Source organism: Anomalospiza imberbis, chromosome 8 (genome assembly GCF_031753505.1).
Source record: "Anomalospiza imberbis isolate Cuckoo-Finch-1a 21T00152 chromosome 8, ASM3175350v1, whole genome shotgun sequence".
Classification (NCBI taxonomy): domain Eukaryota; kingdom Metazoa; phylum Chordata; class Aves; order Passeriformes; family Viduidae; genus Anomalospiza; species Anomalospiza imberbis.
Genome location: NC_089688.1, coordinates 13,433,799 through 13,459,951, shown reverse-complemented (window position 1 = coordinate 13,459,951; position 26,153 = coordinate 13,433,799). Strand labels below are relative to the sequence as shown.

At 35.5% G+C, this 26,153-nt stretch overlaps 1 protein-coding gene across 14 annotated transcripts in view; it reads left to right on the top strand.

Moving 5' to 3' along the window:
• LRMDA (leucine rich melanocyte differentiation associated) overlaps window positions 1-26,153 on the top strand; it is a 656,646-nt gene that overhangs the window by 400,815 nt on the left and 229,678 nt on the right. For 10 of the 14 annotated variants that reach the window (XR_011001305.1, XR_011001306.1, XM_068197419.1 and 7 more), the window contains one exon: window positions 5,335-5,461. The exons of 1 other annotated variant lie outside the window; for it this stretch is intronic. Coding sequence is in view for 11 of the 13 variants with exons in the window: in XM_068197419.1 (XP_068053520.1) it covers window positions 5,335-5,461 (127 nt within the window). In the remaining 2 variants the exon portion in view is untranslated. Of the gene's footprint in view, window positions 1-3,822; window positions 4,019-5,334; window positions 5,462-7,695; window positions 7,856-9,290; window positions 9,339-26,153 lie in introns of those variants that run through there. 3 more of the 14 variants (XM_068197415.1, XM_068197409.1, XM_068197413.1) reach the window with 3 other exon arrangements.

Sequence of the window (26,153 nt, the reverse complement as noted above, 5' to 3'; positions counted from 1 at the left end):
CAGAGATCAAAGTAGCAGAAGTCAACACAGTAATTGCTGGTTGCTTCTGTTGTACTCACAGTTGGTCAGTCCTGTGGGTGTATTGTTTGCAGAGAAAACTTCAAACGTGGTGTTACTGAACTGTGAAAAATCATCTGGGTCACAATGTATTACAAAGCATTTGTGAATTCTGCAGGTGACCTCACCTATTTTCATTAAAGCAATATGATTGTGAAGAATTCATGCCATGTGTGAAGTTTTCAATGCTTGTTCATTCTTTGCTCCTTATTGACATTTCCTGGAATGATGCATTCATTAAATGCTGTTGACATGGAAACAAGGGCAAGTGGAAACAAATGCCAGAGTTTATTTTAAATTAGCTTAAAAGTACATGTACTAGATATGCTATCTTTGGCTGGGGGAGCAAATGATGATAACCTTATGAAGTCCTCTTAAGATATAACAGCAAGAAAGGAAGTGCATGCATTTTATTGGATTAACTTTTCAACCTAAATCAGCTATTCCTATCCCACAGGTTTTTTTGTGAGAAATGATGGGTCTTCTAGCATTTTCAGTGTTCTTGTAGTTTTCTTTTGTTTTATTGTGGTTTTGTTTTATTTATTTATTTTTAATGCTACAGAATTTGCTTTTCTATTTTAAATAGTCTTGTATTTGGATGGTGATATAAATATATATGTTCAGTAAGCAGTAGCATACTAGAAGTCCTTACTCAGTAATGAAAATATTGCTAATAGATAATGATGAGTACCAGTGAACTTACTGTTGAGGCTCCCTTTAAGCAGGAGGGATTGAAGTCTGCAGAAATTCTGTATATGTTCTTTATGAACTTATTTAGATGATTAGGATATTCCCTTACATCTGTATAATCTATGAACCTGTGCTACTTCAGTGTTTGAGTGAAGCCTTGTCATCTCACCAGTAGCTGGAAGGAAAAGTGTGCTTGAAAGACATCAAATGGCCACACAAGGTCCATCTGAGACTAGCCACTGGAAGGGCTCATGAGCAAGAACAATTACCATGTCTTTTTCAGACAAATAAATTGAACTCCATAATACCCAACTTGTCTGTACTAATACAGTAAATCAAGGCAAAACTATAATTACTGTTACACATCTAGAGAAAGGTTTTTCTAAATCATAGAGTTGTTTGCTATACTGAAGAAGAGCAGAGTGTGTTAAAGTATTAGGAGGTGATGTGGATTTCTGCATGACTTGCAAGCCCCTCAGAATTACATGGTCACCACCAAACAGTGCCAAGGCTGCTCAGGGTCTTGTTATCCTCTAACATACCTCATGCCAACATCCTGCCCTCTCTTCTGGAAGATGCTGGTTTAAGTTTATGACCTGTCTTCCTTATCTGTGTATTTAACAAGTGTTTTTGTTAGAGAGGAAATTCTGTAGCCAGCTATACGCTTTTTGGGGTAGAAGGGCAAATTTTTTGGGGATGCAGAAGAAACAATCACAGAACGTACTGTTTATTACACTAGTTCACTGTTATAAACGTGTTTCTTAGCCAGCTTCAGATTACTTATTTTTTCTAGTTTACAATAATGTAACTGAGAGCATAATCAGTCCTTCAAAGTTTGAAGTAGGCATATTATTTATGTTCTGTGATTGTTAAGGAAAAGAAATATAATAGTACAGAAAATAGAAAAATGAAAGTGAACACTTTCCAAAACAAAGAGCATGTTGCAGGTATGCTGCAGGTAGAGCTGGATACTTCTGCATTCTTGTGGGCAAATATTTCTCAATTTTTCACAGCAGATATTTTTTTTAGTTTAAACTTAAAAATTGTTCCACTTTTTGTTAATTATAGTACAAACTGGAAGACTATACAGAATCTAGTTCTCACAATAGTCTTTCACTAAATGTTCAGTGGAAGAGTTTTCAAATGTGCCTATTTTCCACTATCCTGGCAGGTGTGTATGAAGAGTCTTAAAATGATGCTTATTGCATGCAGCCCATACACAATTGGTAAATGAATTGTTAATCTTTATTGTAATTTTTACTTAACTAAGATGGAAATAACATGAAATTTTATATTCTGTGGTCTTTTTCCATATCTGAGTGGTCCTGTTATGAGCTTATTTTCATGAGACTCATGGCACACATGCCAAGAGTCAAGGTGGGGGAGGTGATTCTGAACAAAAGAAGGTGCAACTTTACTTAAATAAAGAATTTCTTTAATCCATTGTGAATTAGATGATCAGTTTGCAGGCAATGATAAGTGGCTCTGCAAGCACCTTCTTGGTATGTCTAATTTTTACATTTCTCTCTTTAAATCTCACCTTTATCCTCATCACTGAAGGTAATTTTTTACACCACAACAAAGGTGTTAAAACCCAGTAACAGCAGTTTCAGAACACATGGAGCAGGGCTAAGTTTTAAAATTATGAAGAAAAAGAAAGGGGGAGGGGAAATAGGGAGACCCTGCCCCCCAACTTCAAATCTAAATAAACCTTTCTAAACAAAATTTGGAATCTAGATGGATCTTTCTTCATTAACCAGTGTGCTTTTAACTAGTGATTTTACAAGTCTGAAACAGGTGCAATGTGTCATGGAATTTATGGGTCCCAGTGCCTGCCATAAAGTATTTTATGATGGCTGTGTTCTGTGTTATTAGTAGATGTCTTTTTCTGCAGCCATTGGTGTTTGATAATAGTCTTAAAACACCCAAAATTACTTACCTGCAAGCAACATTCCCTAGTCCCTGTTGACAGTTTGAATAAGTTTAGTGCCCTTTTGTTGTACTTTACCTTCAAAACAAACTGATTGAACCATCAATAGCTCCTGAAAGCTGACAGAGGCATGTCATCTGGTCTAACCCTCTGATAGGAGGTTATCTGTGGGAGTTAACCTCCCTGCATTGTTAACCGAAATGTTTTATGTACTATGCAACTTTAGGATACTGCTGTGATAACCTTAGTAACTAAGTCATACATCACAGTAAAGAGATTTTGTGCAACAAATAACCCTGGATTAAATTTACAAGGGTTGAATTGATATTGTAGAGTGTTCATTCCCAGGCTTTGGTAATCCTTTCCTGTATTTTTTATGGCAAACTTGTGTTACATTTAGATTGAAGCTGCATCTTCATATTTCTAGCTAAAATATATCCAGGAAGCTTGCTATTTTTCTTCAGCCATTTAATATGAATGTATTGCATTATTTTCAAATAGCATAGATACCTTTTATCCCACATTTAGTTATAAGAATATTAATAAATGAGATTGCATTTTGAATAATCTTTTAAAATAATTAATTGCACATATGCCTTCCTTCTACCAGTGGGATAATATTTATGGTACCTACTTTTTAGCATTTGCTGTGCTTAAGGGAGTGCAAGTTTGAAAAAAAGAGCCAACCCCAAACATATGACTTGTGGAGTAGTTTGCTGTTTAATTTTGTGGGTAGGGTTTTTTGGTTTTGTTTCTGGAATTGACAAGTACTAGTGCTAATTCTGTTTTTTGAAATGCAGTCAGGATGGCTTAAAAATACAAAAATACATTTGTATCAAGGAATGCTATTATAATTTTAAGCTCTTTTGAAATGATTGAGAGACTGACATTAGGGCTGTGATCCAAAGTCAGCATAGATGACAGTGCTGTCTTATTCTGTTGTCATTTTTGTTACAGCCTGCTTTTCAATGGCATATTTCATTCCATCATTAAACATTTGCTGATTTTCTAATACCGATATTTTCTTCACCTGAATATTCATCTTTTCTCACCCTACACTTAGTGGGTGTCTTTACTCATTTTTAGCTTCACTCTTCTTCACTCTTGACATATTGTTTCCTTCTGTACATGTCTTCATTTGAAAGAATCTGTTGTCATCAGAGCTTTTCTGCCAGTAATGCAAGATGGATAGCTTCTCCTCCAGTGAAAGATAAGGGCCAGCAAAATGCCAGGGAGGACTGGAAGGGCAGCCAGGAAAGCTGGAATGAGTCTGAGAATGTGTCTGTCTCAAAGATCTGTAGCTGTTGTTTAAAAAAATGGTCTTAGGAGATGTTCTGTTTTGTGAAGTGACTCTTTTTCTTCTACCGATATAATTGAGAGCCATAGATTGAGGATTCACATTTAAATTGTCTGAGCATTTCAGAACTGAGTATTGTCAGTTAAGTTGTTAACAATTTATGAAGGTGTTGCTTCAGAGGAATGGTGTACTTGATGGAAAGCTTTATTTGCACCATTAAATTTTGCTTGGTTTTAGAAGGGGCAGTGTTACAGTAATTTTCACATGTCTATCTGGTTTTGAAAACAGTATCATAAGATAAACTTTTACCTTTTGAAACATTTTTTTCTGTGTTGTTTTGTTTTGTTTTTCAAAATGTTATGCAGAGTTTTCTATTTCTTTATTTCTTCCTCCAAGTGCCAGAGGGGATCGGTATGATGGGGAGCTCTCTGACTGACTTGGGGTTTATGCAAAACAGCTAGGCTGGGTAACATTATCATCACCTTTCTACCCCCTGCCAGGAAAAGTCTGATATTGCCCTCACTTTGCAGTGTCTGCTTCACATTTGGTTGACTAAATGCAAATTATGTGTACTTGAGGTGATTAGATATTTGGATTTGCTATGGTTGTGCCTTGCCTTGGTTTTGCTCTGTCTGCCATGTTCTCTCCCTTCACAAGTGAGAAGCCAGTAGTATTTTTCTGAGGCTAGAAAGCTGCTATCCTTCTAGTAGAAATGATTAATAGAATATAATGCTGATGAATCGTAATGAGAACTTGGAATTCTTAAAATATATTTCCCATCAATAGTCTCTCCCTGTGTGCTTCTGCACTTAATCCTCAGCTAGAATCTGTATTCTGTGAGGCCACCTTGTCTCTCTGGTGGGATCAAATTGGAATTCGCCTTCCAAATGTTGGTCATTGTGTTTTTAGGAAAATAAAATAAAAAATGAAGGCAAATGATAAGAATTCTTGCAGAGAAGTTGGCTGGCAATTTCCCATATCTCAGATTGAGTTTCTCCTGCAGTGTGGGTTGGAATCTTTGGTATCACTCAAAATTCCTTTTCCCAAACAGGCAATGCAAAACAATTTCCAAGTTATTCTGTTTCTTGGTATGCTTTATACCTCACTAATATACAGAGAACATACACGTCCATGGTGATTATTGTGTTTGATCCACCAGTATTAAATGGTTTTGGCTTCATTTGAGACAATAAAGTAAGTATTATAACTTCATACATAAGCTACATTGCATGAAAAAGGCAAATACAGAGAGAAACAAAGGCTCTTGTTATTTTTGGCTGTCATTTTTTAGTCGTTGAGTCTATGAGTATGTCTTTGTGCATTACTGGATTTTAACTGTGTGTATTTTGATATCTGTCAGATATTTTGTCCTGCACAAATTGACAAACCTGAAATTTCTCGATACTCGGAAAGTAACCAGGAGGGAGAGAGAGGAAGCCTTGATAAGAGGGGCCTTCATGAAAGTGGTGAAGCCCACGGATGTGAAGGTAGGAGAGTAAATGAAAGTGGGAACAATAATATGATTCATTAACATTATTTTTAAATAACTCCAAGACCCTGGCTGCATCTTCTACTACGGTAAAAAAAGAGGTGAAGCCTTTCAAATGACTGATAATGTGGTCAGATGGGGGACAAAAGCCTTAGTAATTTTTCTGTGTTTTAATGTAGAAATTTACAGGTACCTGTCTAATGGGCTGTGGCCATGTTATCAACTTCTGGTTTCAACCTCTGTTTCACATAGCAAAGTAACTAATATGTGTCACTGAGCTTAAAAGAATATTTTTACACTGTCCAAGGAAATGTAACAACTGTGTGATACACTTTTGTGGAAGAATGCAATTTTTTCTGTCAAGTTGTCCCCTGCCTTATATGTTAAACTCAAATGTCTGTTGCAGAGCTCGCACCTATGGTGTTTACTGGCTCTTATGAACCAGTTGATTATAATTTTGTATGATTTTACTTAGTGTGGTTGTCCTGCTAGTAAACATTGACAGCATCAGTGAGACAGTTTCAGTAATCTGAGCATTTGATACAGCTTCCATCAACTCTGGGCATCCTGCTGAAGCAATTGGAATGAGGATGTGAATTCTCGACTTTGCCTTCTTTTTCCATTGTTGATCAGTACTTGATAACAGCAATCTGTGGTGTGCTCAGAGTGCTTTAGTACTGCAGATCTTTGTATGAAACTCTGCTCAAGTTTTCAGTCTACTTGCTTATTGTTTGCTGCTTTGTCTCTAAAGTATAGCATCAATAATTTATTGCAGATTTCCAATAATGCTGAATAATAATGCAGTGGTTATGGAAATGCACTGTTTGGTAGCATAACAGTGTTGCTGGATAAATGCATTATCATGAGTACAATTGCAGTGCATTACAAATTAGTTCAGACTGATTAATTTATAACTACTAAAATGTTAACAGTTCTGATACAAATATTACTTTGATATATTGTTTTCCACTGCCTTTAATTATTTCAACTTCATATATGTAATGAATGGAATAAGTTATTTTTAAGCTATAGTAGAGATCCAATTCACAGCAAACCATCTTTGAGTCTGGCCAAATGCAACAGCTGAATTGTGTTAGGTATAGCATATGTATGTCATCTTTTACAATTCTTCTTATCTATTCAGATTTTGGATCTGGTGAAGTTTTTTTAAAATTTATCTAAAAGTTAGATCTTTCATTTAAGAGTCTACTCTGTGAATTGCATCCAACTTAGTGTAAGAGAAAAAAAGTGTCTCTCAAATTTGAAGTTACTTTTCTGGATTAAACCTCTTTTTAAGTCAATAGCTAAGGGTAAATTACTTAACAAATTTAGGGATAACATCTTTAACTTTTATATCTACAATTGAACCTTTTGTATAGTTCTGAATTATTTACCCACTAAGTCTTATGATAAACCATATATTTATTTTAGAAAATTTGCAGAAGGCTCCAATTTACTGTTGTTATTGTCATACTAAAGAGTTTTTTTCTTCTTTATAAATGGTTCAGTACAAATTACTGATGGTAAAATCATCGTAAATTATTTTTATGGCATGAATTAATGCTTCTTAAGGTGCTACGAAATTACCCTCATCATACAGTATTATATACATATCACAGAAGTGGCTAATTTAAAATAAATATTAAATTTGATGCAGACATTGTAAAGCACTCCAAATTGTTTAGAATTTGTGCTTATTTCCTGGGATATTCATGTTCATGCAAAATCTTTCTATGTCTGAGAAGACTCATGGAATTTTCTCTGCGTATATGCTTTGAAATGCAGCTTAGTATGTGTACAGCTATTGACAGCTCTGCTTGAAGACCACAGCAAGCAGCATTCCTCCATAAATCACAAAGATGATGTGCACAATAATTGTACTTTTGAGTTCTGTCATGTGTTATACATTGCATACATAATGGGTTTTTATTCTCTAGCCTTCACATTTCCTGGATCTTGTGTTCTCTGTTCATCAGTTCCACTCCCACATAGCTGTCAATATTTTTGACCAGCTTCAGCCAGATTTAACAGGCAGGTACTGGTAATATATTTTAAGCTGTTTGATACTAGTTAGAGATTACACCTTGATCCAATCTCAGAGGAAGATTGCAGCATATTCAGTATTGCTCATCAGAAAAACTCCTTAATAAGTTGACATAGTGATATGTAAGACCTTGATGATAATGAACTTACCAATAATGTGGGTTTTTTTTTTACTTTCATCTAAGGTAGCAGGCACAGTGTCAGCCTATGCTTACCAGGAATGGAGATGCAGTGATTAGTATATATCTTGGTGGATGCCACATGAAAGTATTCTGCCAGATTTAGTAACAACAGTGGGCCTTTCAGACCTGTTTTTTCAGGAAAAACCTCCTAAAACCAAGAAACCAACAAAAAATTGTAACTTATGTGGTGGCTTCCAACCCCCCCCCTCCCCCCCCGCCCCCCGTCCCCCGCCAATTATGATAAGCAGGAGAAGGTGTGGCTTTTTCAGCATAAAAGGCAGACTGATGATCTAAAGAGGCTGTGATGTGGGGAGCTGTTTTCATTTGAGTCTTGACATGAAATGCTTGGGAGAGCAAAATACCCCACCAAGAAAAAAATACACAAAATGAGAATAAAAGCAAGAAATTTCCATTTGACTAGCTTGTGTTTACTCAAATGCGAAAGTATCTAGCAATCACCAGTCATCACTAAGTCATAAATACTTTATTTTTGTGTAATTTTTTTTACTTTCATTATCCCCTATTTTATTTAACAGAACACTACACTTTCTTGTGCTTTGCTTCATTTCATCCTTTGTTGGAAATGCATCTGTTTGTGATATGACTGTCTTATGGAAAGATACAATCCCTTATTAAAAACAGTTTAATGTTACAATGCAGTATTCCTTCTCACTATGTAGGTGAGGTAAACTTCATTATTCTGTTATGTTTATGTTTTCTTTTGTCAAAATATTGAACATGCCTGCTTTTAATAAAGACTGGGGAAGTCTGGGTGGATAAGAGGCATTGAGCCAGATGAGGAAGCCTTGTTTAATGACCAGACCATGACCTCATTTCACTGGCATAAGTGTAGCTCAAACTGGAAGATGCCTGTCCAGTGTGAAGTGTGTTTCTGGGCATGACAGCATTTCACATCAGAAAGACAGCTCAAGAATACGACAGTCAAAATTGCTTAATTGTGTCCCAGCTTTGTAATTATTCATCTGTGCTTCCACAAAGAGTAGAGTTGTCATTTCTTGACATAATTATTTAAAACTGTACCCCTCTTTAGTTTATAGGTATATGAATTGTGCTTCCAATTGTTTCATTTTTCAAACTTAGGGATGCAAAACAAATGTGATTTGAGAAAATATATTAAGACTACACATTTTTACATTCCATATGATATAAATAAAATGAAATTATGGTGTATCAAAGTACATAATTTCATATTTTAAAGGTCTGTATTCATGATTATTTAATCTAGATGATAAAATGTGGATATATCCATTTAAGTGTGTTACTGTGAATAGATACACACTGTCACAAGTCTCTTTAAATATAAATTTAATTATTTAATACTGGGTCAGTCTGCTTTTAGAAAATACATATATTTCCCAATATTTCTCAATCCCTCCTCTCCACAAATATTTTTTTGACTTTACGCCTTTTTAAGGTTAGCGTTTTCATCTGTTTTAGTTTTGGTGGTGAAAGAAAGCAGATGGCATTTGGTGACCAGTAACAGTTTTGTAGTTTATAGGGCCAAATCATTGGCAGGTATCCTTAGTTATACTTCCAAGTAACAAACTTAATATTAAATGGAATTATTCTGCTTCCTCGCAGCTTTACCAAAAGCATCTTGTCCACTGGCTGTAAGGGAGATCCGTACAGCAAAAAAAGACATGGCATGGGTGTTTTGAATTTTTCAATGTTTTTTCACTCTCAGATGCATTGTTTTCATTGCAAGTTATAATTATGAAACCTGACATAGCATTTGTTCTCTAAGGAACTAAGATGGAGACACTGCAGCAGAAAGGCAAGTCAAATATCTGCATTCCATGTAATAAATGTCTGTGATTCATGTCCGCAGTGTTACTTGAAGGGTAGAAGGAGATTATTTTATTATGATAAGAAGAGTAAATATTTAGGCAGTACCATTAAAGAAATAAGGTGAGATAAACTCTACAGTGTTGCTTTCAGATAATTGGCAGTATTCTTGTGTTTAAGCTTATAGGAAAAGCTCTTTATCAAAGTGAGCAGTGCTGATATATGCTTCTATTAAAGTCAGATGAGGCATAAGGAATGATTTGAGTAATTTTTGTCCCAAACTATTTAACAGGAATCATACTTTCTTCAATAGATATGTTCTACCTGCTTCCATGAATATAGGCAAAACATTTTTGCTGATGTATCTCATGGAACTTCCCCCCCACCCCCCAAAATAGGAGAATGAGGCTGGTTTTAAAACGTAAATAAAAGGAGACAGATAAAACTTTGGAGGACATCTGCATTGCTCACAATCTTTTTGTTTTTACCATGGTCATTGTGTAGAGATCTTGGTGTATTTATTTAGAGCATTTGAAGAGCATGCAGAGTAAAGGACATGCACTTCTAAAGTGTAAAGAATCATTGTGCCAGTGAACTGCTAGCTCATTTTGAGAGAGCTTCCACAGAACAGGATTCCTTATTGTCAGATGTCAAAATTTCACATACCAAACCAAGGACATGAACTTGAGACTCCAATCTAGACTGTGATGCAGTAAATAATATTTACTTCAAGGACATTGTAGCAGTCATGCATTCATCCATTTTGGTCTTTGGAAAGTTTAGGTATTTTAAGCAGAAGTTCGTAACATATTTGATTCATAACCTGCTGTAATTCCAGCTGTCAAGAGGGAAGAATAGACATGGGTGGGTCATATGTGAATTAGGGTAGGGAGAAAGACTCTTCTTCAGTGTTGGTTCTTACACTGATATTTCTTATAAAACATCATCATATGTTCTTTGGGCAGGTATTATGTGGACTGCATTTCACTATCTTAATTGCTATTAAAAATACAGAAGGAAAAAGGTGATGTCTCTTTACTAAAATTATTCCCTTAAAAAAAAGTATATGATTGTCATGAAGCCTGTGTCATTTTAGCCATTAATGGTCCCAATGCACTTTTCAGATAGGATGTTATTGCTGGAGCTCTGGCCTGAATCCAGTTCAGGTGATTACATTCTACCTCTATGGATTTCTCTACAATCTCCATATACTAAGGCATTCTTCTCCACCTTCTGCCCTAACCTTTTCTGTAATGTTGCAGTGTGCTAGTTAACCAGCTGCTACTTTGCACCAGAAAAGTGTATATCTTTCAGTAGTAGTGAGCAAATGATCCCTTTGTAAGACTTAATATTTGTAAAGCACTTGAAAATTCTCTGATGAATGGCAATAAGCACTGTCTATAATTGATGCCTCCATTTAATTGAAGAAATTATTGTGACAACTTGTTTGTTACCACTGGGTTGTTTTCTTGTTGGTTTTCTTTTGTTGTTGTTGTTTGTTTGGTGTTTTTTAAAAATTTTCATTTGTGGGTTTAGATATATGGAAGCTTCAATAATTAGATACTGGCTTTTGTATTGTCTACTCAGTCTATTCAATAAAATGCTATTCAGCAGAATGTAACACCATGATATCCAACAACAGGATCACAATTGTCTTAGTTTCTTAGTGGATCAATATGGCTAGATTTTTATTTAATAAGGACTTTTTCTGTTTTTCTCTTGAAAACAGAAATACTACTGGAGCAGTGCTTCTTGTAATTCCTCTTTTCTAATACAATGGATCTCATTATCAGATGGCACCACTGTTAGGCACAGGAGTTGTTCATATGTTGAATTTTGTTAAAAAAGAAAAATGGATTTAATATGGCATTGGCAAAACTCTTGGTCAGTTTTTGTCTGTTCTTATATTCCTATAGGTGATTCTTTTTTCTTTTTTTTTTTTTTCCTGGACCTTAAGACAGTATGCCGCATGTACTCAGTCATTTTGGTGAGTTATTCCCATTGAAATAGTAGTAGTCTTAAGTATCGTGGTTAGAATTTATGTCAATTTTTAGCCATGAAACAAAGGTCCAATTATAATTTTTCTTTCTGGAAACTGTTTGTCACAGCAATAATTCTGGAAGAAAAAATCGGTGGCAAGCTACCACTACCATAGGATCTACCTGGAATTTTGTACATGTTTACAAGTTGGAAAGAGCTGTCATGGCTGATTTTATATTTATTGCTTGTTTTGGCTGTGGTTAAGTGTCCCACAGTTTTCACAGCAGGCTTGGCAGTGTATTTGTGTGCTGGGTTAAGATAAGGCCTGGCTTTGCTGATTCACTGACCCATGAAAAGTTCCCCAGCTGTTAGAGATAAATGTGGTTGCAAGGGCCACTGCCAGTGAAGACAAAGATGATTTGTTGTTGTGATCTTCTCAGGAGCATATCTTGCAGCAAGGAGCAACTAAAGAACCATGACTTCATCAGATAAAATGTGATGCAAATACATCATACAGCAGCTTATCATGAAATGAATGCTAGGTTTTGGTTTTTTTAGTGTTCCTCTAGTCAGAGGGGACAGGAACTAAAGGAAAGGCAAGATGAATGCAGTAATATTTCTAATCACTTTGGAAACAGTGAAAGTGCCCAAAATAGTAGTCTAGTGCCATTTTAGATACTCTAAAGTGTACAGCACACCCCTGTAGGGATGACAGATAAGTATCTTATGAAGGAGATGGAAGTTTTTTGAAGCCACCATGGGAGACCAGGCACGGAAACTGTAGCGTGGCTAAAGCAGCAGTAGAAACTTATGTTTAAGCAGCTGAATCCTGCCTTTCCTGTTGTGCTAAAAAAGAGATTTTGTGCTTGAAATATTGGCAGGTCAAGAACACCAGAGCATTACAAAAAATAATCCTTCCCTTCACTAACATCAGACAGAATGTGGTCCAAGAGTCAGAAAGGGCTGTGATGAGGTCATCTCCTAAAAGCTCAAGCATATCAGTCATTCTCTCTTCATTAATGACTAAGAACATGACCAATTTAAAGCTGGTTTATGAATTATTTCAGGAAAAATATTAATAAATTGTTTTCAGAGAAGGGCTAATATTTCTTCCTTTGTCTCCACCCTTACCAGATATGTATAGGCAAAAGGGCTATTTTGTAAGAAATCCTGAACTTTTTTGCTTCTGAGTTTCTAAAACTGCTCCCTTTGTCAAAGAAAAAGGATGCAGTTTCATCTGCTCCCTTAAAATCATATTGAAGTTACAGATTCTGGTTCCAGTTCCTGAATTTTAACTGAAGCTGGTGCTAACATTTTTTAATTTTGTCCACCTTGCAGACAATGGACATGGCATAAAATCTTTAAGATTTTGGTGACTTAGGTCATGAATCTGTGTTTCAGGGGAAAATCAGGGGTTCATTTTGTGGATAAAAAAACTAAAAAATATTTGTGACTGAGGACTGGTGTTTTCTTTGAAAGAATTAGTGAGATTATAAAACCTTTGCAGTAAACTGTTGCCCTAATTTATCTTATTCATCCTAGAAAAATGTTCATAGGAAAACATAAAAATAGTAATCAACTCTGTAATTAGAAACATGTCTAAAAATAAATAAGAAAAATGTCAATCACACTTCAAAAATTACATCCCTTTGAATCCTGTTCTGTGAATTATCTGTTTTAGAGGTGGGTTTTCTTGAGACTTTTAGCAGACAGGGAATCTGTCCTTAAGTGATATGCATTTAATTTTCAAATGTATATAAGGTATGCTTCAGTTCAAATGCATTAAATGTCTTTACATCAAGGAACCTAGTAAAGGCATGTGTATTGTCCCAAAGATGATTTAATTTCTCTTTCAGCCTTGGTGGGATTTGAAAACCTTAGGCATTCTTTCTTGTAAAAGAGCCTGTGGGATATTTGCTTAATTATTCAATTACTGTTGCCTTTGTGATGCTAACTTATGAGCTTGAAGCAGGAGATTAAATTTTTTCTTATGTCAGTACAGGAAACTATGCTCTGTATCTTATTCTGGTAAATTTCATTAGGAAATGTATCATTTAGGTTTAAGTAAGGGTTAAATTCAGGACTGAGAAATTAAGACTTTTTTTTCTTCACACATTATAAGACTAAACATACAACTTTTCTCATGTAACAGTTACAAACAGTTCACTGTGTAGGCCAAATGCTCTCTAATGCAGTAAAATTAAGAAATAATATGCTTTGAAAGTGATTTATGAGTGTGGTTAAACTGCCAGATTTACAAAGAAATAGTTCAGATCTTGGGAAGCCTCAGGAGTCACGTCAAAAATGAATTTGACCATGATTTAAACTGCTACTTTTCTTACATGACATTTAATATGTGTACTTTGGAGGCCCATATGTCTTTAATAAAATAGCATTAAGTTTTAAATATGATATGAATGCAGTTAGTTTCTAAATTCATAACCTTTTCTACAACTCCAAAATGCTAACCAATAAGGGAGTCGCACATGCAATAAAACATAAACTTTAGAAAATAGTTTTTTATTAGAACGGTTAGACATTTGGCAGCTGAGTAGTAATGTAATAAATACGTGCAGCCAATGTGGGTTTATCAGTCTTTGTTTACACTGTAAGCAACTGGGACCAGACAACTAATTATAACTGAGGAGCAAAGGTCATGAAAAGAATATTTTGTCCAGTGAATCTGTGCTTGCTAGGCAAATGATATAATGCTAAGAAAAGTATTTTATTAAAAAGAAGCACTACACCATGCTTCCCAGTTGAGTTTGTCAGAGATTATAATGTTTATTAGAGAGTCATATACTTTAAGACTGTTGTGAAGTACTAAGTGCTTCAAAAATCATGCAAATACAGACATGATAAAAACATACACAATTTACAAAGGATTTCAATGTTCAGCAAATGGTGGCCAGAAGAGTTCAATGTTTCATGAAAACAGCAAAATGGGAGTCCTGTCTATGCTGAAGTTAATAATAACAAAAGAATGCTATAATATTTTAAGGGGTATTTTTGTGCAATTTGAGGTATTCTACTAATATTGTTAAAATAATGTATTTTGACATTACTTTCTGAAACAGAAGCAAGCCCACAGCAAAACCTGCTTTCTAGGTAGCTTTTACTCAGAACAGCAAATTCAGGTTTGCTTGTTGAGTTCCTCTATTTATTCAACATACATAGAACAATACTCCAAGCCTGTTCACATTTTCTAGGTAGTCTGACTTTCTAAAGAAGGCTATTGAAATGGTATGGGAGTTGTGAAAAGACAGATTTTCTGTGTACTCTGAAGTGTGTGGGGAGGTCAGGCGTAAAATCTTGATTGTGGTATACTTTTTCCTTCAAAATGCTTTCAGGGATTTGATTTCTGGTTAGTGTGGCTCTAGAAAATTGACAAAAACTAAATTTAAAAAGTCTGCTTTGAGATGTATTGCAAAGTATATATTCAAATGCTAATCTCTCTTCCTCCAGAATTATGGGTCCCCTAGAGCATCCAGAAAATTATTAACAGCATGTAATCCAGTTTGAATGCATCTTTACTCTGTTAGCCAAATCTTTACATAATACAAATCATTCTACCTATAAAAGTACAAATATGTTATTGTTCTCAACAGGCAATTTAATGCAGCTATAGGGAGGAGAATAAGAGAAAAGAAGATTACAAGCTGGCTGATCATGCTTTTATTTCTCTTAAATCTCTCAGCATTTCTCTGTGGTTGTACTTGTTTAAAGATTGTACACAACTGTGCTGTCTATATGATTTGGAAAGCAAATCAGCCTAAATATGAAGTTTCCATGGGTGTAGTTTTTAGGGGATTTGATACATTTATCACAAATATACATTTTACCCCAGAAGCAGTGCTGAACCTGTAATCTTTTTTCTTATAATTCTTTTGAAGACTCCAGTTTTGCAGTAAAGAACTCAGTTATTTTTGTCACCCAGTTGTGCAGCTTTAGCTGTAGAATAGCTATTTAAGTTAATTATTTTCTGGAGGGTTTTCTCAAAAGGATTATTTGTGTGATTACATACAGAAAGCATATGAACAAGGAAGAAATCAATTTTATTGATATAATACACAACTATCTCCAGTCATTCTGTGGAGTTAGGATCCTACTCCGGTGGAATGATGCAAATGTGACAAAGTTTAACTCACAATTCTCGTAAACAGGAAGGTGGGTCCACTCTGGCATATGTGTGCAAATTGTAGTTTTTTATTGTTTTGTTCTGCTGTATTACTCCTTGCATTATTTTGCCACCTGACTCTGGCTCGTGACGCTCACTGTAAAGTTTTGCATCTATATGATAATAATTCTTCTTTGCTCTGTGTTGCTTTGTTTTCCACTAAGCACATGCCATTATGTTATACATCTACTACCTAATCACCAATAACTGGAAATTTATGTAAAATATTTAGATATGAGTAAGCAGTCAGCCTATTATTATTATTAATTGCATACAGATAATAAATGACATAAATGTTGGCTTTAAACTGAAAGGTGAAGGCACTAAAACAAGAGAAATCTGTCTAGGAAGAAGAGTGGAGTAGGAGAGGCAGTGAATGTTCCTATTCTGCATTCAGTGAATGTTTTCATCAAGCCCATCAAGCATGACCTGGAAAAAACCATACATAATTCAGTAGAAAAAAACCTAATTTCTGAGTTTCAAATAGGGTGTCACCTGTATGTTTTGGTCCAGTCCGATCACCAGTCCTTTGGATTGTTGAACATAAAGCATAAAATGTATTTGCTGACGAGTCTTAGAGCTGTTCTTGGAGAACTTCCTCACTTTGCATGCATTTTGGCAGGAGTTTTGTGCTTTCTTTCATATTGCATATTGTTCAAGAGAAGTCTAACAGGTCACAATAGTAATCCATTGCCCCAAGACTGTTCAAATTTTTAAATATCTTGCTTTTATATACCTCCCAGCTTTTTCCCTTCCTCTTATGTGGTAATTTTTCATATCTTTATGGTCTGAGTAAGACTCTACAGGGCTATTTCTTCTAAATAATAAGTCTAAGATGTTATATGCAATTTTGAAAGATGAAATGCTCTAATAGGGTAGGCAAAAACACTGTATGTGTGACACCAAATTTTTCTTTCACATGGAGAAAATCTTTGAATCCACTTTTATGTCTATTGAGGAGGCTCTGAAGGAGTAGTCTGCTGTGTGAGCAGTAGAAACAAATATAGATCTGTGCCATTTCAAATGGTCATTCCAAAGCAGAACACATTGAAATGTCTGCATGTGTTGTTCTAGTTTCAAACAATCATTCTCTAAATATTAACAAGTGCTGCATTGGCAAGATTTTCAGCAGCAGCTATACAGGTAATAACCTGAGAGGAATACTTTGGGTTTTATTGTTTATCTCTGAGGTTAGAGAACTTGTACAGGGTGAGAAAATAATTCAGATTGTTAGTAGAAAAATGTCTTTAAATTGAGCTCATGTGCTCGGCCAGTATGGTGCATGGTTTCTCAGAAAAGAACACACCTAACTTTCTGGGAAGCATTGCTGCAAGGCCACTGGCAGTTGCAAAGTAAGGAGCGGAAAAAATAGAATGAGTTTTATTTTCCTGATTTATTTTTGAACATGAAACTAGGTATGTTACTTTTCATAACAACTTTTTGATTTAAAGGCAACAGGAACATAGCTTTTTGGGTCTTTTTCTGCCCCATATGCTTACCAGTTTCTCTGGAGAGAACGTCTGAAGACTTGTTGTTTATGTGAAATGCTCTTTTGCTGTGCTCTTTCCTCCACCACCCTGCAAGCAGAAATGAATAGATATGTTGTTGGTAGAGAACTTACTTGCTTTGTCCTCTTGAGGTCATATTTTAGCAAGCGGGAAGTCTATTTTTTGATTTGATAAACCCCTAGTGGAATATGGTTTGGCTTGTGAAACTGCTGTACACAGAGCCAATGGTTGTCTTGTCCTTTATAGCCTGATCTTCCACCTTCTGCCCAAAATTCAGGAGAAACCAACAATCACTGGCTGAGGCAGTGTCATATGAGAACTGCTGAAAATTTATGGAGCTCTAATTAAACCTCAAATGCACTAATTCAAGCCCTATAAATCTTGTGTAATACTGGTACAGTTAAGTTAATATGAGGGCTGATGTGGTCTGGGAGAACAAGGCAGATGCCTGATTTCTCTGCAGTTTTACAGCTGGGAAGCAGTTATGTTGCAATCTAGGCTGTCCAGTGATCACAAAGACAGTTCATAGATGTTAATTTAAAGTTTACTTTCAGTCAGGGAATGTTGAAATGTTTTGTGCAGATAGAGCAGCTATTGCAAATTTGAGAAATCAGATTTCTTTTTTTGGCTTCCCTTGCTGGGGAAAAGGTTTGGCTGAAGGTTTTGCCTATACTGCAGTTACCTGAAAGTGAAAGTAGTTTCCTCCAACCCATGTATCAATAACAACAATGAAAACACTGCATTATCAGGGCTACTGTTTAGATGGATGCATGATATATCTGTTCTGCATGGCAGAAAATAATTTCATATGCTTTCCTAAAGAAATAGATTAATCAAATACTAATATGCCATATAAATTGAAAATTGTAGCTACTTAATCTGAAGAGGGAGAAGAGCTTAAATTGATGGTGTATCATTTTTTAATCTGTAATATTATCATGGTGGAATACTTTTAGTTGGTAGAAACTTGTAATGTAGATAAAATAAATAATTTACTTATCCCCCATGACTGCACTTCTTGGCCTAGGCTGAAGGGCCAACCCTTTGTATCTGTAGTAAAATCCTGCCTGTGATGCAGTGGCTAGAAACAATTTACATTATCAGTAGAGCCAGGATTTCATGCTTTCTCTTCTACACTGCTCAAAGAAATACTTATTTTTCTGATATAGTTTGTATTGGAGAAGGATTTTTTTCAAAAGGGGTTATGGACTGTGTTTGGCTTACATGTAGGCTTTCAGTGCTGGTTCTTCTCCATCCAGAAACATGTTAGAAAAACAGCATAATGACTTTTTGCTGTGTTGCTGCCATAGTAAAGCCTGTCTATCAAGAAAAGCAGGTGGGCCAGGTAAAAAGAAAATCTTGTACTCATAAGGCAGCCTGTGAGCATAAGATACCACTATTGGAGGATTGGTAGTGTGGCCCTGATGTGACTCTTGTTTGCAGGTTCAGACATATGTTTGTGTGCTATTTCCAGCCCTCCAGGATTTGAGAAGGTTTTTTGAAGGCTAAGAGCTCCATTGTCTTTACAAAAATCTTCTACTTCTCCAGGTTCTGTATATGTTGAGGAGTCTTTTAAAGCCCTATATCAGATCTGCTCTTCGTGTGAAGTCTTTATAAATATTTATATAGCCCTACTGAAGAAGAGTCAATCCATTAGACTGCTTTAGGCTAAGATTAGCACTTCTGAAGCCTATTTAACCAGATACGAGTTTACTTTATTTAATAACATTAAAGAGATAGTAAAAGAAAGCTTCTTTATCAGATAATGGTAAGATCCATGAAACAGGTTTATTAATGTCTAACTATCAAATTATACTTGCCTCAAAATTCATGGAAGTAGCATAGTAATTGCCTATTTGATTTCAGGCAGATTAACATGCTTGTTAATGTTGAAGCTGTTCCCAGTGTGTGCAAGGCCCTTGATGAGGTCAGCAGCCAGCCCTGCTTTCTTAATTCACACCCAATGGAGCAGTGCTGATCTGAGATTGTATGGCACCTGATGCTGACTTTTTTTCTTTTTCTTTTTTCTCCTCAAATATTTTATGGTGTTCATGCAGAAGCATCTTGTGATTCATACTTGACTCATACAGATAAACATACCAATACTTGCCACAGGCAACTTGCGCACGTAGAAGTGAAGTGAAACAGCAAGGTAGATGTTGGGTTGCTAGTGGTCCAACACAGGCTGAAGATTTCCTGTCTTTCTGTTAACTTCCAGGGGAAAAAAAGGTATTTTTGGATCGTTTTAGTAACACTGGAAACAAATCTCCCAGGCAGAATCATAACTTTATGGTTATCTTTGCAGACCTATATAAAGAGTAAGTATATTTTGAGTTTATTCAATGTGCCACATCAGTCGTTGCTTATGTGGATGTCTATTTATAGTAACCATCCAACCACATACCTCTGAAACAACCATTTCCTTTAATTTATATATATTTATTATCCCTGAATCTCTGGTATGTTTTCAGAATTCTCTTGGCAGTAATATGAGAGTTCAGTAGATTCTGGAACCATCATATTGTCATATTTTATATATACCCATGAATTGAGGGCTATACAATCAAGAAAACTGTTGTTGCTATTCCTTTGTTCTCTGTCACCAGAGGACACAAGGGAAAACGATGCACCACAGCTCTGGTCACGATGAAGAGACTCATTTATTTCTTCTGACTCCAATCATTTATAGTTCTCAAAAGGTGCCAGTGGATTGGAGGGTGACCGTGCCACCTCTCCAACGACACTGGACAAACTACCAGTCTATCAAATTTCTCAGCCTCTATGAAAGAATGCAAAACAATAGGTTGTTTACAGAAAGTTGTGTGAGAAAGTTCTCTACAGGAATGTAAACTCAGAAAGCTTTAGAAAATCCTAAGAAATCAGGGCGACAGTTCTCTTTCCACCCTCCCCCCAGCTCTAGATTAACATCTAGAACATCCCAAATTCCTTCTATGCCACTCAGAGAAAGGGACTTTGAGAGACAATTGTATCAAGGAGAATCTTCATTCCTTCTAATTAATGCCTCTGAAGTAAGAAGTGATGAATGCAGTTTCTCAGTTTACAGCCCAGCCACTCCCACCACACAAATTGGGGTTTTTTGTTTCTTTCAAACAAAGGTATTCAAATCTCCCTTTCTATCTCTATTTCTCTACCCATCCCTGCTTCCAAAGTAGGGCAGATTGACTCTCATAAATGGATTTGGAATAATCTTCAAGATGATGTCAGAACAACGTGATCAAAGTACTTTTATGGTGCAAGAAAATGCAGTAATATTGAAACATTTTCTTTGCAGTCTGTCTTGGTTTGGAAAGACAGGTGTCTCCTAAGGAAGGCAGGAGCCTCCAGTGAAATGGAAAAAATATAGAACCCCCCCTCCCTCTGAATTGTTATAAATTTGAAATTAAGGGAGGCTCTCAGGTAAAAATATGGGAGCAGGAATAACACTTCCTTATTAGGGAAGAAAATAAAAAGATAAAATAAACAATGCAGTAAACCAACAAACAACACTGACAGAGTCAGAATACAACCTGACACTCTGTTAGTCAGGGTGTGGGCAGCAGTCCAATTGGGAATTATGGCTGCAGTCCTCCTGGAGTGTCAGGTGTAGTTCTGTTAGAGCAGTCATCCTGTAAAAAAGGGGTGTAGTCTTCCTGCAGTGGAAGAGGTATCTGTTCCTCTGGGAAATCCAGTGCAGGAAAAGCCATGCTGGTGTTCCAGAAATTCAAGATTATATCCAGGTAGAAATTGTCTCCTCCCTGTGGGTGGAGCATCTCACAATGGGATGTTATAGTTCTTATCACTCATGCAGTGACATTCAATAGCCCATTATCAACAGATGTCTCCCCTGAGACAGGATTGGTTGTGGAAGAGATAAGGAAAACTGCTCACTTAACAGAAGACAACTGCCATACAGCTGGCAAATGGAATACATCTTGCCTTTTAATCTGGGACACAGTGACAACAGTTTAGGTTAGTTTGCCTTCTGCTGTGCCTTTCCCTCTGCCACACTCTCTAGACAAAATGTAGGCTGTATTACAAGGGCTTGTATTTTCAGGAATAACTTTTTCTATATTTATTGTACTTGTTGTAGCCCTGTAAATATAAACGCTGTAGACTGTTTCAATGACATATATTTGCCTTTGTTTTAAATGAACTTTCTGCAAAAAGCTGTGGAGCCACTATCTGCAAGTTCTATAATTGAATCCTCTTTTAATTCCCTTTGAGTTATCTTCTGTAACTGCGCTTTTTTTTCTCTTTTTCATTAATACTTTTTCCTCTAATTAAGGTCATTACAAGAAGTAAGACTCAAAGTAGCAAGTGTAGGGTTTTAACTTTAAATTTATTTTGCTGAATTTTATTTTTCTGAACACCTTTAAATTTGGTTCAGTACCACCATAACTTCAAGTTCTTCCAAATAAAAAAAGTAATTTTTATTTCTCCAATTCTCTCTTTTTTTTTGAGTGACTAAAATATGATAATTTGGTTTGTAAAGAGGACATCTGCTGGGTTTTTGTCACCTTAGATCTGCCCTTTGGTTGCTAATGAGTAGAACTACAGCACATGCCCTTGAGAAGTGAAAACAGGCTGTAAGTGTGGAGAGAAGGTGACTGGGAAAATCTGAATAGTAAGCTCACTATCCCGTTTGCTTTAAAACAGCATGCCTATAAGTTGCTTTGAGCAACAATAACAGAGAAAAAGTTGTAAAAAACCAAGAAAAATGAAAAAGAAGTGGATGAGTGTTAACTGAATTTGAGGTACCTAGAAGTGTAAACCAGTTTGGATTTATTTCTCTTATGGCATCAGAGAAATTGCCAAAATTGAAGATAAGATCAATGTTTCCATTACGGAGCAGCTGCACAGAAGGAAAGTCCTCACTAAACCTTCTGAACACAATCCAGTTAAAGCAGCCTCATGCTTCCTGAACACTTTAACAATTAAAACACACCTATTAACACACATTTATGAAAGTCAGGGACTTTTGTTTGCTGTAAATCAATAAATACCACTTTAGTTAACAAATTCTGTCTCTTGAAGAACTATGTCCCAGGGTGATTATAACTGCTTGTGCCTATTTTAAAGTACTTTTGGGTGAATTTAATCCTATCTAGCAGTTCCACTTAAATATAGCATTTCTGTGTAAGTCTTATCAAAAGTGAACACATTTTTAATAGAAACTCTGTGAGTGTTGTGTTTTATCACTGTATTTGTCTGACTAATGTTAAGAAAGATGAAAGTTTTACATACCATCCCAAAGATAACAAGAGGTCACACGGCAAGCCCCACATCTACAGATTAGTTGCCGCTGAAGATCTGAGTCATGTTTTTCATATAAATCATGTGGAATGGCCCATTATGAACACCTTGTAAAACTCAAAAGGCTTTATGATTGTTAATAGCTTCTGTGGTAGTGATTTACAGGCTAATTTGAGACAAAATATGTTGCAGTGTGGGCTAAGAGAATGTGTTATCCTATCTGCATAAATAATAGTATGTTATTGGTTGTGCACTTCAGAAGCAACTGGAATGTGTATCACCTTGTATCTTCCAACTAGATGTAACATTTCAACTTTTACTTATGACTTAAATCAACCTGGTTAGGCACAAAATGTAAAGTTGAATCATGCATTAATTTTTTCCCCTTCAAGTTATCCATCACTGAACTAACCTATGAACTAAATGTAAGTTGTAACACTTGTAATCAGTCTGTAACTGCAATTTATTCAATTGAAGACCATCTTATTAGTGTAAAAATAGTTTCAAGAGACATTTTTATAATGACTGTGATAAAACTTTGATGTATCCTAAAATGTGTGCAATGTAAGACATTTATAATAGCCCCAAGTGTGATATTAACACAGCCTTTTAATGCATGTAAAAAGAGATCAGTTAGTTTTGATTCTATTACCCAATATAGGTTTCATTCTCTTTTAGAGTTAAAACATTGCTTGATGGTTCTAAATGTCAAAATTATTGGAATTTGAAGACAGGTAAATAAAGTCCCTATTTTTGAGACTGCCCTGTACTGGGCAGGTACAAAGAGGCAAAAAAGGAGTTACTCGATTCCTACATGGCCAGTGTCACTTTATGCATGCATGGATGTTGGTTTCTGAAGAGTGTTGTAATGAGATCTTGCCCACTAGAGATCTGGTGATAAATTCCAAATGATAAATCAAGAGCTAAACAGATAGATATCCCATCACCCTGTGTGGATTCTTGAATATAATGTAAATTTCAGGAGTTTCAGCCTTTTTTTTTTTTTTTTTTAATTTGTTATTTAAATATCTTAAAATGATGCCATTGTAAAGAGAGGAATTTAAATTCTCAAAACAGCTGAATGGAGCATTTATGACTGGCTTTTCCAAATGATGTGAGAGGATGGGAAAGAATATTATCACTTTCCATTCAAAATTTGCCTCATAGTTGCGTGCTTCTCTATCTGTTGAAAATTTTGAAAAACTTCATATAATTTCTTCTTAAGATTCAAAGTTTCTTTATAATCTTCAAATTTTAAGAATTAAAGCTTCTCCTGCCCTTCATTAAATATAAAGGCATTAATGCACATTTAAATTATGGACACATGGTTTTTCACTTGGCATGACATTATTGCATGAATGTTTCTTTTTAATCCTTTGAGTGTGTCACTTTTCCTAAACATTTCTTCAGTGACCTTATCTCCCACAAATTCATCTTTTTTTTTCAGAGAATTTCCGTGACTTTTCTTTTTTCCACCTTTTTCTATGGTTATGTTTCATTAAAGTAACCGAGAACAAAATTCCTTGTGATTGTAGGAAATCTATCTGTGTTTGATAAACCAGTAATTGCAGGTTATTATTAGTTCTGTGTAAGGTGATGAAATAATTAATCATAATAACTGTTTAAAGTATTGTTAGATTTTGGATTCTGTATCCTTCAGTAAAATAATATTACATTTAGAGTGGTTACATAGCAATTTCACTGGATAAGAATGAATCTGTGGTGGTCTGTAAAAAAGCACATTGTGGGGGGAGGGAAGGGGGAAGAAAGATAAAAACAATTCTTCTGAAAATAGTGATTATTTAAATGTATAGTGCAGCAAGATATGCCCAAAAGCTTTTTGCTATAAATACAGAACTAATCGTCAGCTGGATTTGTTGAGTATTTCTCAGTGTCTTTTCTTTTTTAGTGAAAAATTTGCAAGAGGATGTCTGTACTAGTTGTTCAGACAATTGTGTGACTGATTCCTTTCAGAGTTGATAGTGATTATGGGTGAGTTTTGCTAAAGAAACTAACATTTCAGCATTATATAAGATATTTTTATTTGGGTTGACATTTTGGGCTCAAAATTCTGCAATTTAGCTGCATTTTGTGAAAAATATTTTAAATAATAATTTCATGTAACAATATTAAAATATTAAAACTCTCACACCCTGTGGAAGGGTAGTTTAAGTACCTCTAGCCTATGTTTGCTCTACAAACCTCACAGTCCCTTTGTGAAGCAGGTGAGATATCTGGAGATAGTGCTGCCAAGTTGAAGCTCAGTTGTTCATCAGAAGACTCATTCTAGGATGATTACGGTGGAAAATCCTTTCCCATAAATCTTGCTGTAAATCACTTGAGTAAAACCCATTATATGTATTATAGGCAGTCTGTCTTATCTGGTGCTAGTCATACCAAGCTATGATGTGTAGCTGGCAAGACGTGAAGGTTTGATGAGAGACAACTTCCAGAGTTAATATTCTGCTTTCATATTGCAGGGTATGTGGGTAGTCTGAATTCCATACCAGCAGAGAAATAATTAAATTTGCCAATTAAGATCAGACTGCAGAGTAGCAATTGGCTTCAGAAAAAAAGTCTAGTATTATTTAAACTAGAAATTACTCTCAGTGGCCAGGTCTTGGCAGATAGCTGGGCATCACTGTTTTTTGGAGGGATGTGCTTCTCCCATCTAGTACTGAATAGAATAGACTCAGTTAAGCTTGTCAGAATTTCTTTTATTCCCTAGTTCAAAAGTTTTATAAGTGCCAGTAAGAAATAACTTTGGGCTGAAACATCTCCTCCACCACCTCCACCTCAAGTCTTTACCCAAGACATTACTGAAAAATAAATGCAAAACCTGAATGATTTATTTGTGCTGAGAAAACTCCTGTGATTTTAGGATTGCTGGAAGAATTGGCTATTATAAACCACAAAAGCATGTACATATAGTGAAGAAAGTAACTCAAAAGAAATGGAAAATCTGATATAAATAAAATGTGTGTTTACAGGTGCAGATTACATATGAATGTGTACTATGGAATATAATTTAAAAATATGCAAGTGCTGAGACAGAAAACCATTAACATTATACTATTTCTCAAAGTCTATAGGAAAATAAGAAGGAAATGGTAACTTTTGCAAAGAAGGGTTTGTTAAAATGTTTATTATCAGATGATTTGTATGAACTTCCTACCTCCTCACCATAAAAACATCATCATTCCATAGGTTAGGAAGAAACCTATGTTTTGTCTTAAAGCCTGTGTGTTGCTCTGGGAGTGTCCAAGGCCAGGTTGGATGGAGCTCTGAGCAACCTGGTCTAGTGGAAGGGCCTGCCTATGGCAGGCAGTTGGAACAAGATGATCTTCAAGTTCCCTTCCAACACAAACCATTCTATGATACTGTGGTTCCATTATAAGACAATTTTTAGAAAGGCATAGCACCATAAATGAACTATCTGTAGAATAATTACTTAAACTTAGAGTAATAATAGGTAGACACTGATTGATAGATCAGTTGTATCTGACCAGGTCATATCTTTACAGAAAAATATTTAGGACTATGAAGTGGATCTAATAAAGAGACCAAAATTATAAAGTCAAAGCAGCAAAAGTGGTTGCTCTTGCCTTTTATTTTTACCTTCCTCATTCCAGATTCTTGGCATAGATTTAGGTGTTATCTGAAGAGCAATTAGATTACTTGTCTTAATTAATCTTTGGTATTTTTTATGTGAGCTTTATGCCACATTTCTAATGCATTCCA